Source organism: Chelonoidis abingdonii, chromosome 11, assembly GCF_003597395.2.
Source record: "Chelonoidis abingdonii isolate Lonesome George chromosome 11, CheloAbing_2.0, whole genome shotgun sequence".
In the NCBI taxonomy this organism is placed as follows: domain Eukaryota; kingdom Metazoa; phylum Chordata; order Testudines; family Testudinidae; genus Chelonoidis; species Chelonoidis abingdonii.
The window spans coordinates 24,191,732-24,204,250 of NC_133779.1; the positions used below are offsets into that span (position 1 = coordinate 24,191,732).

General features: G+C 48.3%; 3 protein-coding genes across 6 annotated transcripts in view; 2 read left to right on the plus strand and 1 right to left on the minus strand.

Moving 5' to 3' along the window:
* LOC116816480 (uncharacterized) overlaps positions 1-12,519 on the minus strand; it is a 560,774-nt gene that overhangs the window by 436,215 nt on the left and 112,040 nt on the right. The gene's annotated exons all lie outside the window — the stretch shown is intronic.
* The window catches only part of LOC116821735 (uncharacterized), a 310,474-nt gene that overhangs the window by 225,738 nt on the left and 72,217 nt on the right, over positions 1-12,519 (plus strand). For both annotated transcript variants that reach the window (XM_075070354.1, XM_075070355.1), the window contains exon 8: positions 3,803-3,929. In XM_075070354.1, coding sequence (XP_074926455.1) covers positions 3,803-3,929 — 127 coding nt within the window. The remainder of the gene's footprint in view (positions 1-3,802; positions 3,930-12,519) is intronic.
* Positions 145-12,519, plus strand: part of LOC116816605 (zinc finger protein 2-like) — a 181,381-nt gene continuing 169,006 nt past the window's right edge. Inside the window, exon 1 of the mRNA XM_075070424.1 lies at positions 145-164. The gene's annotated coding sequence lies outside the window, so the exon portion shown is untranslated. The remainder of the gene's footprint in view (positions 165-12,519) is intronic.

Here is a 12,519-nt window from a genome sequence, read left to right on the forward strand (position 1 = left end):
TCCGGGAGAGTCAGGACTACATCTCCCAGCCTGCCCGCGCGGCGCTTCCGCCCTCTCCAGCCAGGGAAGGGAGGGGTCAGCAGCTTGTTACTTGCTCATGCTCAGTGCGAGTCCCTCTCGTTCTCCTCCGGCTAACGTGACTCCCTGCCGCCTCCGTGTGAGCCGGGCCCGGGCTGAGCCGCTGCTCTCCCCAGGTCTGTGCGGGGGGGCCGCCGGGGGGGTCACCAGCTGGCCCCGCCCCTGGGCAGCCCTCGCCCCCGAGCCCCTGGTGAGTGAGAGACCCCGGGGGGGGGAGTGAGAGACCCCGGGGGGGGGAGTGAGTGAGAGACCCGGGGGGGGAGTGCTCTGCCCAGGGAGCCTGGAGAAGCCTCGCCCCAGTGACTGTGCAGCGATCCGCCCCGCCCGCCGGGATGGGGGTCCCCGGGGGGGGGGGTGGGGGGAGGGGTTCTTGGGGCTGGCAGGGAGGCGAGAACCGCGAGTTTGGGACCGGAGGAAGTCAGTGAGGGTACCGTAGGTGCACCGGGGCCGGGGGGGTTGAACTAGTCTCTAGGCAGCCGCCAGGATCCCAGGGGGCGGAAGGTGGCGGGGGGGGCGGGAAGTGCTGGCGGGGAAGGGGGGAGGGGAGTTAATTGGATCCTGTCCCTGTTTGTGCCACTTGCCTCTCGCCCCCGATACAAATTCTCTCTAGTTCTGCCCCTTTTCTCTCTCAGTGTCTCACACGGGCTATAAAATCCAGGGAGATTCGCCCCCCCCCCCCCCCCGATCAGCTCTCTGGTCTCCTTCGATTTCCGCCCCCTCTTCTCTCCGTAATTCTCAAATGTCAATTTAAAATCTCCTCCAACGTGGAGGATTTTTCCGCCCATTTTATTTGCTGTCCTGAGTCGTCCTCCATCCTGGTTGTTGCAGGGGGTTCAATTTCCCAGTGTTGATCTTTCCCCTCTCCTTTGAGAACCATTTCTTCCCTCCTTTATCTCTCTTAAAAATGTTTGCTGATAAAACAGACCAGCCACATATTTAATACACATCAAAGCCAGAGGCCTCCCCCTGTTTGGGGGATCAGTGGTTCCCAGCTGGTAATGGGAGAGTTGGCTGGACCCTTTTCTTTTCTCCAGCTGGCACGGGATGTTCTCTCTGAGTATGTCTAGACTACCCGCTGGATCGGCAGGTAAAGATCAATCTATTTGGGATCAATTTATCGCATCTAGCGTAGACGCAATAAAACTGATTCCTGATCGCTCTGCTGTCGACTCTGCAACTCCACCGAGATGGAATCGGAGTCGCCGGGGGAGTGGCAGTGGTCGACTTGCCGCAGTCCTCACGGCCAGGTAAATCTACCTAAGATACGCCACTATTCGCGTAGCTGAAGTTGCGTATCTTAGGTCGACTCCCCCGCTACTGTAGACCTACCCTCCGAGTGAAGCATGGGTTCAGAAGTATCCCAAACCCCATGACAAATGGTCTCCCTGAGGAGTTGCTTCCCACAGTGCTAAAATGTACCTCCTCTAGGGTGGCTCCCTGGTCAGGTTGGTGGATTCTGGAGGTTTGGGGTTTGAGGGGAGTGGTTCTGATGTGCCCAGCCCTGAGGCTATGGATCCTGGAGGTGCGTATCACTGAGGGTTTGTTGGTTGGGGAACAGCGGGGGTGAGCATCTTTTGGGGAGGGCGAGGGGTTAGAGGGAGCCTGGTGCTGTGCCAGGGGCTCTGTCTGGGATTCCCCCGCAGACTTCTGGGATCATTGCCATGCCCAGCACAAAGTGTGTGTGGGGGGGAGCATCCCCGACATGAGGTCAGGGGATGCTGGGCAAGCAGAGTGAGAGGTCCCATGGAAAAGCATCAGGGGGTCCCGCTAAGGGGAGGAGGGAGTCCCAGGCAGACTGGGCATATCCCGATGGAGGGCAAGCAGGGGTCCTAGGCAGACAGTGAGGGACTGAGTTCCCAGTGCGGGGTCCTTGGCTGCTGGGGGCTCTTGGTGGAGTTGGAAATCCCAAAGGGTTCCCCCCTGGCAGTGAAGGTCTGGTGGGGGTTCTCTGGCTGGTGGGGCTCTGAGGTGTATCGGGGGTCCCTGGCCAGGGACTCTGGGGGCTGCATCCCAGGGAATATCTGGGGGGGACCCTGGCTCCGCAGTCTGGGTTCTGGGGGCTGCTACTAACCATGGTCCTTCTCCCTGATCGGCTTGTGCCAGAATCCTGGCTCCAAGCACTACCTGGCATTCCCCGGCCAGACCAGTCACTGTGATAGCTTTCTATCTGCTTATCAAACACTGTGAGGTGAAATCACAGATTTTGCTTTTTCTCCCGTCTTGAAAACTGCAGCCCTGTTAATACTAAATTCTGAGACACAGACTCCAGGTAACTGGAAGAAACCAAGGGAAAATGCTGGGGTCTGGCATTAAAATGACTCTACACAAACGGCCCCCCCACCTCATTTCTCCTCCCATTAGCAATTTCAGGGGCAAATCCAGCCATGGGGAAGCAAACAACCCAGAAGTGGGACTTTCCTATCAGGTGATCAGGGAGAAGGGACAGGGAAAAGGAGATAGAAGGAGAAAGAGAGATTGAAGGGGACCGTGGGAGAGAAGAGTTTGGAGAGAGATTTCCAGATCTCTAATCTGCCCAGACATGTATTACTGCACCCTGGGTAGAATCATTTCCCTGTGGACAAGATGAGGATCAGACAGAGGAAAACCCAGTTCTTGACTCCATATCCCTCCTGCTGGGATGTGGCTGCCATGGGGTCAGAGTCAGAGGGAATAGTCGAAAGTGACTCCTTTGGTTCTGCTTTTTTCTAGCCTTGTGTTCAGAGAATTAGTTACACGATGTGGGGAAGCAGAAGGGAAGTTAAAAATGTGTCTGTGGGCTTAGCCTGGCAGGAGAGGCGAGGTCTGCACTGTAATAAAGAGGTTGAGCATTTTCCCGCATGGCAGAATGTAGGATGTCTGCAGGGAGAGAGCCTGGGGGAATCGTCATGTGAAATTAACTAAAGCCTGTTCTGAAACCTCCACTATTGTCCTCCTCACCCAGACAGGTTACAGAATGACTTCCATGTTTCGCTCCAGCTCATCCCATCCTCCCATGGGCCAGGGGAGAGAAATGGCTGCAGGGACGCCAGTTCAGGTAGGGATTATTCGTGGGGGTTACTGGTGGGTTCCTGCAGGAGGGAGAGGGACAGCAAATACAGCGGAGATGGGAAGGTTTGCACAGTCTGGTTTGCAGGTTAGAGCAGGGCAGGAAATGCTGAGGGTGGAGAAAGAGAGGAGGACAGGTTGTGGCAAACCTGGTGGGAGTTGTTTAATAAGCAGCCTCGAATCTAGGAACAGATCTATGAGGTTTGTAGGTGGAAATGTTCTAATTTGTTGAACAGAAAATAACCCAGCTATGTGGAGCTAGGAAAACTGACCAGATTCAGTGCTGGAGCCTGACCCGACTAATCAGCCGCTGCTGTGCGATATGAAGGGGGCACCCACTAGTCAGGCTTAGGGGAGATTACCCTCCCTTCATATCCAGCTCCTCACAATGAGAAGAGTGTTGGACTTCCTACCAGGGAGCTCTTCCTGGACCCTGCTAGTGGCTCCATCTCCTGTATCAGTCTGTGGCTAGTAGGTGTGTGATGCATCTGCTGGGAGAGACAAGGGGCTCTCTTTTCTTCCCCTCACCCTAGTGTTTTCTGGATGGTCTGAGTGGGGTGGGGGTCAGACTCTGTTGACTGCAAGCCACCCAGAGCTTCTGTTTGTCTCCTGTCCCCCGTGTATAGGGGGGCTGTGAGTGGGGCAGCAGGTACTGAGTGTTGGACTCTCGCTGTTTCAGGGGCCGGTGACCTTTGAGGAGGTGGCTGTGTATTTCACCAGGGAAGAGTGGGCTCTTCTGGACCCCACCCAGAGAGCCCTCTACAGGGATGTCATGCAGGAGAACTATGAGAATGTGACCTCGCTGGGTAAGGGTTCCTGTCCCCTCGGTTCTTGGAAGGGGAAATGAAGAGATAAGGTTCACATAAGCCGCACAATGCCATCTCTACTCTGTCCAGTTTCAGCTTCACCCCAATATGCCAGTGACACCACGCTATCCAAAGTGTTGCGCAGCAGGGGAAGGTCTCTGGAACAGAGCACAGGAACAGTATCGCACAGAGTCAAATATCTCTGGTTTGCTCAAAAAAACTGGGAGTTAGGTCCAGTATAACAAACAGAAGCTTCCTACCCCTGCCCTTCTCTTCAAACCCTGAGCCTTCACCACCCAGACTAGAATGTGCTTGGGGTGTAACGAGCAGGCTGCTGGAGTCAGAGCTGCCGTTCCAGGGTTACTTATCACACAGACACTCAGTGCGTCCTTGAATGCTGGCTTGGAGTATCCAGACAAGGTAGCTCCATAAGCAGAACACTGAATTTCACACAGCATTAGAGATAACACAACTCCTTACTGATCTGGACTGCACCCTAGCATGTGAAAATGGTTTACGTTGGTAGTGAAAATTCTTGAGACATGGAGAGTCTTGCTCCCCCATCTCCATATGTAATAGCAATTTTTTCTCTGCAGCTCCTTGGATTTTTGAGAACCTCATTCCCAAACTCACATGTCTCCGATTCTTATTTTTCACAATTTGCTTTTTCAGACTAATTAGAGTCTGTTAGTCCTGAATTATAGCTTCTAATTTCCCAGCGTTCTCTACAGCCAGAGATTTTCCTACTCCTTCCCATTACGCTGGCCTCGCTAGATTCCCTAGTACATAAGAACGGCCGTGCTGGGTCAGAGCATAGCTCCATTTAGACCAGTATCCTGTTTTTCAAGAGTGACCGATGCCAGGTGTCCCAAGGGAAATGAACAGAACAGGTAATCATCAAATGAGTCATCTCCTGTCACCCATTCGCAGCTTATGGTAAACAGAGTTTAGGGAAACCATCTTGGCTAATAGCCATTGATGGCCATGAATTTATCATGTTCTTTTTTTGAACCCTGTTAAAATTTTGGCCTTCACAACATCTGTTGGTAAAGAGTTCCACAGGTTGACTGTGTTGTATGAAGAAACACTTCCTTTTGTTTGTTTTAAACCTGCTACTTATTAATTTCATTTGGTGATTCCTGGTCCTTGTGTTATGAGAAGGAGTAAATAACACTTCCTTATTTACTTTCTCCACACCAGTCATGATTTTGTGGACTTCTATCATATACCCTTTAGTCATCTCTTTTCCAAGCTGAAAAGTCCCAACGTTTTTAATTTCTTCTCATACAGAAGTTGTTCCATACCCCTAATCATTTTTTTTTCCCCTTTTCTGAATCTTTTCAAATTCCAGTACATCTTTTGGAAGATGGTGCGACTACACTGCTCGCAGTATTCAAGATGTGGGTGTTGTACTCAAAGTACTATACGGGATCTTTTCAGGGGGATTAAGGCAAAACGCCACATTTATTAGTAATATAGGTATTAATTAATACTCTATGATATGCATATGATATATATATATATATCACAGTCATGCATTCACACACACACACACTCCGTCTTGCTGTTGTTACCAACTAGTTGCTCCCCTTAACTGCACTGGCCAGGTGAGTTAGATGGGGGAGGGGTGGAGCCGGGCTTCTGCCGATCCGGTTCGATGCTCCGATGGTGACAAGACAAGACCCGGGGTCCTTCTGCAAGACACCTCGTATTTATAGCAGCTTCCCTCTTATGCAAATCCAGACCAGATTCAAAATCTGGGTCTGTGTCGGTCTTTGTGCTGCTTTTCTCTGGGTGTTGTTCCCAATGCTGCTCAACAGAGGGCGTTTTCTAAAGAAGGTGCTTGCTTCTAAATCCTAGGGCTCGTCAATATGTCTGCCTTCTTTATTGGGCCCACTTGACAAGTTGTATTGTCCTTTGCTCTGGCTCCCATTCCCTCTTCAACTGTTGTAACTGTCTGGAGGTGGGTGTCTTCCAAGCCTCACTCATTCACACCTCATTCAGTCAATAGGGCAATTCATTACAGAGTGGGGGGAAGATCTTATTCTACTTCTAGCAAAAAAGGCACATGTTTCTTTTACTTTAACTATGCTATCCTTAGGGGCTATAACATTTGATACAAAGTTTTCTACCAATTTCCTGTATAGGGATCTAATACAAAGTTGTAGGAGAGAGGCACAATGCCAAGTCATATGAAATACAAAATAACATCATGCAAGATGCAATGTCATAAAGATACCTAATACAGAAAGATACTTAATACAAAATAACACAATGCAACGTTATAAAGATAGTTAGTACAGAGATTTCTCTACATTGTCCCCCTTTTGACCTCTCAAGAACAATTCTTGAGTGGTCACCATTTAAAATCTCTGTTTTAAAGCTATGTATTGGGTTATGATTTCAGAATATGGTTTCAATGTGGAATACATCTGTTTTATCCAGCAGCACATGCAGAGCATTAGAACTAACATAACAGTCAGGATTACTAATAGAACAATGATGGGATGGAAAATTATATTTAGGACTGCTGACCAGGTGGGTGACCAACCTGTAAACACATCGTACCAGTGGTGGTTACTTAATTGTTTTGTCTGTTTCTCCTCCCTCATGGAGGATGGCCAAACTTCTGGTTTGGATTTTCTCTCGAGTGGATTTTGTTAGTTCACTAATTTGTTTGTCATTGTACATCCATCCATATAGGCCTGTCCAATTAATGCCTAAGGAGAAATCAGGGTCAAGGTTTTGCAGGTCCAAGGTCCCCATATCTATTTCTTTTTCTTTGTATGTTGGGAAATAGAATACTAGTTTAGGAGTATGTAGTATGGAGACATTACACATACCTTTTTTGCACCGGGGGATCTGAATGAAATTTGTTTTGCCATATTACAGGTTCCAGACCTACAACACAGACACAATTCTTTCCATTAAAATATACTTTGGTGGTGGAATTATCCATTTCATCTCAGAAACATGTAACTAAGTCTCTGTTTTGGAGGGAGCATGGCTCCTCCAGGACAGGAAGTGTGTGGCACACCCATTGTTGTGGGGACCACTCCTCACACCCTCTATGGTCTACTATATCCCCTTTAGCATTCATGTATGTTCCAGCTAGCCGGGGAGCCCAAATATGTTGTCCTTGGATTACTGGCAGTGCTGAGAATGGCCAAAGTACTGTAGTTATCTGTGCATCTCGGGCTCTTAGCACTTGGACTGAAATACTTCCGCTCAGTTGTTGTACATTAAGGTAAGAATGTAATGGTTTGTACCATCCAGCAATATATGGTGTAAATAGATTACTTTGATGGCGTGTTAATAAAGGGGCTAGGACCATCATATCCTGGGCCCGTACCCAGTCCATTTCCCTCTCCATCAACATTATGGAAAGGATTTGTTGTTCTGAGCACCACAGAGCCATGGCAGTTTTATCTGCGATCTCTCTCTTGGTAGCATATTCTGCCCAGAAAGTATGATTTATATGCTGCCATGTGTACCATTGTAGATCTACAGTATTTATATCTGTTTGCACTAACTGAGCAATTTGGTGTTCCTGCCCCTCAGTTATTGAGTAGTGCAGGGTTTCCACGGCACTAACTTTATTTCTTAATGCTTCAAGGTCTGTAGAGTTCAGGGCTCTAGTTCCTGTTCCTATTCCCCCCATTATGGTGTCAGCTACACTTCTAGTTCTTCCAGAAATATGTTCTTGTAATAATGCCCGGTACCATGCATCAAATATGGGGGAACTGTATGGGGCACACTCGGGCTTCACCTCAGCCAAGTTGTTTTTATTCCAGCTCATGGTGACATGTAGGGTATAAATCATGGGGGCCACTTGCACCCGAATACAGGGTTGTCTTCGGAGTAAGTGGGGGAAGCTCACAGTATCTGGATCTGGGCCATTCATAATTAGAAAGGTTACATTTCCAACAGGAATAGTCTCATTTACCCAGATCATTATTGTTCTTGTTTCTGTTGGCTCTGGTTTAAAAGGGGGTATGGTTTGAGTTCCAGGGTGGCCAGGTTTACAGGAGGGGTTGGAGCCCCACCTAGAGTCCCATGGGGCTGACACAGCATAGGTGCATTCATAATCACCAGGAGTAATGTGTACCCAGACTTGGACCGATACGAGTGCGAAGATCCCCTGCAGCGTGTTGTTGGTTACTGGTATTTCCTGTGGTGTGTCCCAGCTGGTCCAGTTATACCATTGAATTCCCCATTGTGGGTCCAGTTGTTGTTCTATTTCCAGCGCATGAATTATCATCAAAGTTACTGGAATCCAAACGCTCCATGCCTTGAGCGCCATCTGCTGGTTTGGGTTTGTTAGTGATGTCGGTATCTGTAGCTTAAGAAAACAATTTTAGTTGCGAGATATGAGCCCATTTTAGCTTGCCCTCTTTATCTATCCTGTACACCAAAGGGCTGAGCTGGTCCACAATAGAATATGGACTTATCCATTTAGATTCCAAATTGTGCTTCCTTTTACCCAATTTTAAATACATGACCAGATCTCCAGGCTCCCAGAGCTGGGAGTTACCAGCTTTCTGCTTATGGAGTCTGTTATTTATTTTATCAATGGCCTCATTAATCCGGTATTGCAAGGTTAATTTGTCCTCCTGTAATTGTTTGAGCCGCTGAAAATAATCATGTTGTGGTGTTACCACATCTATTTCCCCCAATCCTAAACCCATCTGTGTGGGATCAATCACAAGTTTTATCGACTGCCCAAATAGAATTTGAAATGGCTGGATTTTTGTTTTCAGCCGGTTGCTACTGCGGATTGCAGCCAGAATTAGAGGCAGCTTCTCTGGCCAATTTTTCCCAGTATTACTTACCACCTTCCTTAGGGCTTCTTTAATAGTGTGATTCATGCGCTCTACTTGCCCTGATGATTGAGGGCGATAGGGGATGTGAATTTTTTGTTTAATACCTAAGGCTTGCAATAAGCTAGTAAACATTTCCCCTACAAATGCTCCTCCATTGTCTGAATCTATTATCTCAGTAGTTCCATAACGACAGACCACCTCAGTAAATAATTTTTTTGCAGCTTCTGTGGTGGTGTTTCTTCTAGTGGGGAATGCCTCTACCCAACCAGAGAAGGCATCTATGATTACCAGTAGGTGCTGGAATCCCTCTTTGCTCCATGGCAATTTGTCTATGTAATCAATTTGTATTCTATGCCAGGGACCTACTCGTCTCTGGTGCATAAGGGGCTGGTAATGTGGTGGCCGGGCTTTATCCTGAGCACACCTGATGCAATTTTTGAACCCAAGTTTTAACATCATCTTCCATACCTTTCCACTGGGCTACCTCTCTTAGCCTGCTTAGCGTCCCTTCCGCTCCCTCATGCATGAACTGATGTGCAACATTAACCAGTTCCTGTTTTTCTTTCTTTCCTGGGGTTCTGTTTGGGGAATTTAAACAGTTATCGTTATTAACAAATTCATCAATTGACAGCGGATCCCCCATTACCTTTCCTGCCTGACTTCTAGTTGCTACTATATCTATATCATACTGCCGTGCTGTACTATCTACTTTATTATTCCAAAAAGCCTCTGAGGTGTTCTGTTTGCTATGTGCCTTTACATGCCTGATTTTTAAACAGCCAGGATGTTGTTACCCATTGGTAAATCCATTTCCGCTCCTCTACATACGAAATGCTTTTCTCAACTGCTGCCTTCCACCCATTTCTTTCCCAGTCATGCATCCAGTATTGTATTCCCTTGACACAGAAATCACTATCTGCGTAGATAAACACAGGTCTGGGGTTGTTCTTATATTGCTGTAGTACCTGATATATGGCATGGAGTTCAGCATGCTGGGCTGACCCATGATCCAAATATCCCTGTAGTATTTCCTCTTCTTAAGTTGATTTGCCTCGCGACTAATTTAATTTTCCTGTAATGCTTTAAGCACCGGCTCCATGGAGCTCCCGATCTGGTCGTTAACCACCACGGTGGCCTATTCCCTCGGTATCCAATGGTTATCTGTTCTTCCAAGGCGGTTGGACCGTATCGGGCTATTCTTTGCTCTAATGTACCTGGAGGCAGTCAGGTTATACTCCCTTTTTTCAGATTTAGAGCGTCGATGGTCAAGTGGTCACGGTCTAGTGACCGGCCGGTCTCAGGTGGTGAACTTCCTCTGTTTATTCATGTGCGGGTCCACTGAGCATGCTGCGCGTGTTGCGCCCTTGCCACCAACACAGTTGTCCTCGACAGAAGTCGTACACTTTAAAAAGGGATGCGTTGGTACTTTCGCGAGGTCTGTTAGAGGAGCCGTCATGTGTAGAGGGCTTGGCAAAAGATGGACTGCCCACAGACCGACGTGCCCAAAAACATTCCCCTCTCCCAGGGAATCGAATTCATTTCTGCTGTAGCATTTCTAGATTCGTTTGGTACCGTGCCGGTGACGGTACCAGTTTATCTTCTTCATTCTTTTGGAGGAGAGTTAGCTGCTAAATGCCAGGTGCTCAGTAGCCGGGAGCTTGTCGAATTACGAACGGCTGGGAACTCATCTGGGATAGTACGCCAGACGCAGGAGGCTGTCCGGGCTTTTTGTTAAGACCTTAGAGCCTCGCTTTTGCGCTTCTGACCCCCAACTCCACTTTTACTCCTTTATTCCCTAAGGCGTTCACGAGGCGTGCTCATCTCCAGCATAACATTTAGAAATCGTGACGTCTTTAGAAATTTAACACTTCCTCCAACAAGACTCGCTAGAGAGATGGGGTCGGCGATCGGTAGGTAGCTGGCAGTTGTGCTACGCGGCGCGCTCTTACTTTTCGTTTCTTCCGCCTTCCCTTCCTTTCCTATAACACACTGCCTAGATAGTCACTTGAGACTGACCAACTGGCTTTTGTGCTAAGCTAACTTGTAAACCGAGTCTCTTGATTAGAGCTCGGCCATCAACGTTTTCAGATTATCCGTTGTACCTGTGCTGCCTCAGTTTCGCTCCAGAGCACAATTAATAAATAAATTAGCAATACGCGAAACACAGGGACCGATCTTGTGGGGCTTAAGGAGATCCAGCATGTGTGCTTATCGCATTTTGTGAGCTATAGCTTGGACTATTGTGAAAATCCCCTGTGGTAGACGGTAGGGAAGCGCGGATTGCTGCGCCCCTTGACCTATGAAGGCAAATCTATCCTGTGAGATGAGTCTGGGTGCAATGGGATAGCAAAGAAGCAGTTTTAGCCAGATCAATGACTTGAGAAATACCTTGAAGTAGCCTTGAACCTTCTTGAAGTTTACCTGAGTCATATCGTGCTACATTAGGGGCACTAGGGATTGTGTCTTTGTTAACGGCTATAGGTCCAATAGTGTTTAAACGCCAAAAAGATTTGCCATCTGCTTGGAACTGGCCAGACGGAGTAGTTAAAAGGGGAGTAGCTCTCTCTTTCGAATGAGGGCCTGCTGTTCTGAGGTCCGGATACTGTTTGCTGTATCTGTGTTTCAGATGGCTGCCGGCCTTTTTCTTTTGGCGCGATATTAGGGTATTGTTTTTGAGGGGCGCAGCCGCTGGTGGGCCAAATCCCCTCAATGAAATTTTTACAAAGCTGTATTTTTTCACAATCAGTTTTCGGTTTTGAGTCCAGGACAGTGGGGAATTTTTTGATGCGCCACACCTCAGCTTGCATGGAGTTATAGGTGGTTGTGGTGGACTCGAGTCCTCCTTATATGAGTTATGGCAGGTAGTCTCCGTCTTGTTTTCAGTTTTCTCTGTTGGGTCGAGGGACATGTCAACGGGTCTCCCATGGTTGAACATGACCCGTGGTAGTAAATCAATTCATTATGCATTTTTAAATAGCCAGTTTGTGCCAGAATCATGATCATCTTGTCATAGTCTGGGGTCTTGAGATCAATTCTCCTGGGTTCTAAACCTTGCACGGGGAAGCACTTCTCTCCCACTCCCATCTTACTGGGCTTTCCCATGATGACTTGCAGTGTGACTTGTGCTCTCCAGTGCCGGCATGGTGGTGATTTCTGATTAGGCGAGTATGCAGCGCCTGTGTTCAATAAAGCCAGGCCCGCGGTAACACATAGGGTGTAGGAGCACATGTGCAGCTGTCCGTGGATATATAATACGATCTGGTATCGACCTCTCGGTGTCAAGGCAACGGGCTGAGGTGTTCCAGACGGTCCCATTGCCTTATTCACATGCTAAATTGAACTACCCAAAGGGAGGTGCGTCCCCCTACATATGCGAGGAATGGTGGTCGCATATCCCAGCGCGCTCTCCGCACTTATGGACCGTATCTCTGGATGGGAGAGGGTCGTAAATACAGAAGGGAGTAGGGGGAGGGAGTAGGAGCATTGTTGAGGTTATAGTGGCTTGCTACTCTCCTCCTTAGAATAGATCTGAAGTTTAAAAGTTCTGCCAATAGTTCCGTGTGGGTGCCCCGTCCCACTTGTTCATCTATCTTGCCCCGATGGTTGCATTAACACCTTCCAGGCCATGCGTGCGATTCGGTTCTCTTTCAGTTAGAGGACTTTCCTTGCCTGGGGAGGACATGGGGTGCTGTTTGTCTGTAAGACTTTCTGGCGACGGTCTGGGACATTTCCGTATCCACTATTTCTCTCCCTCCATAATACCCTCT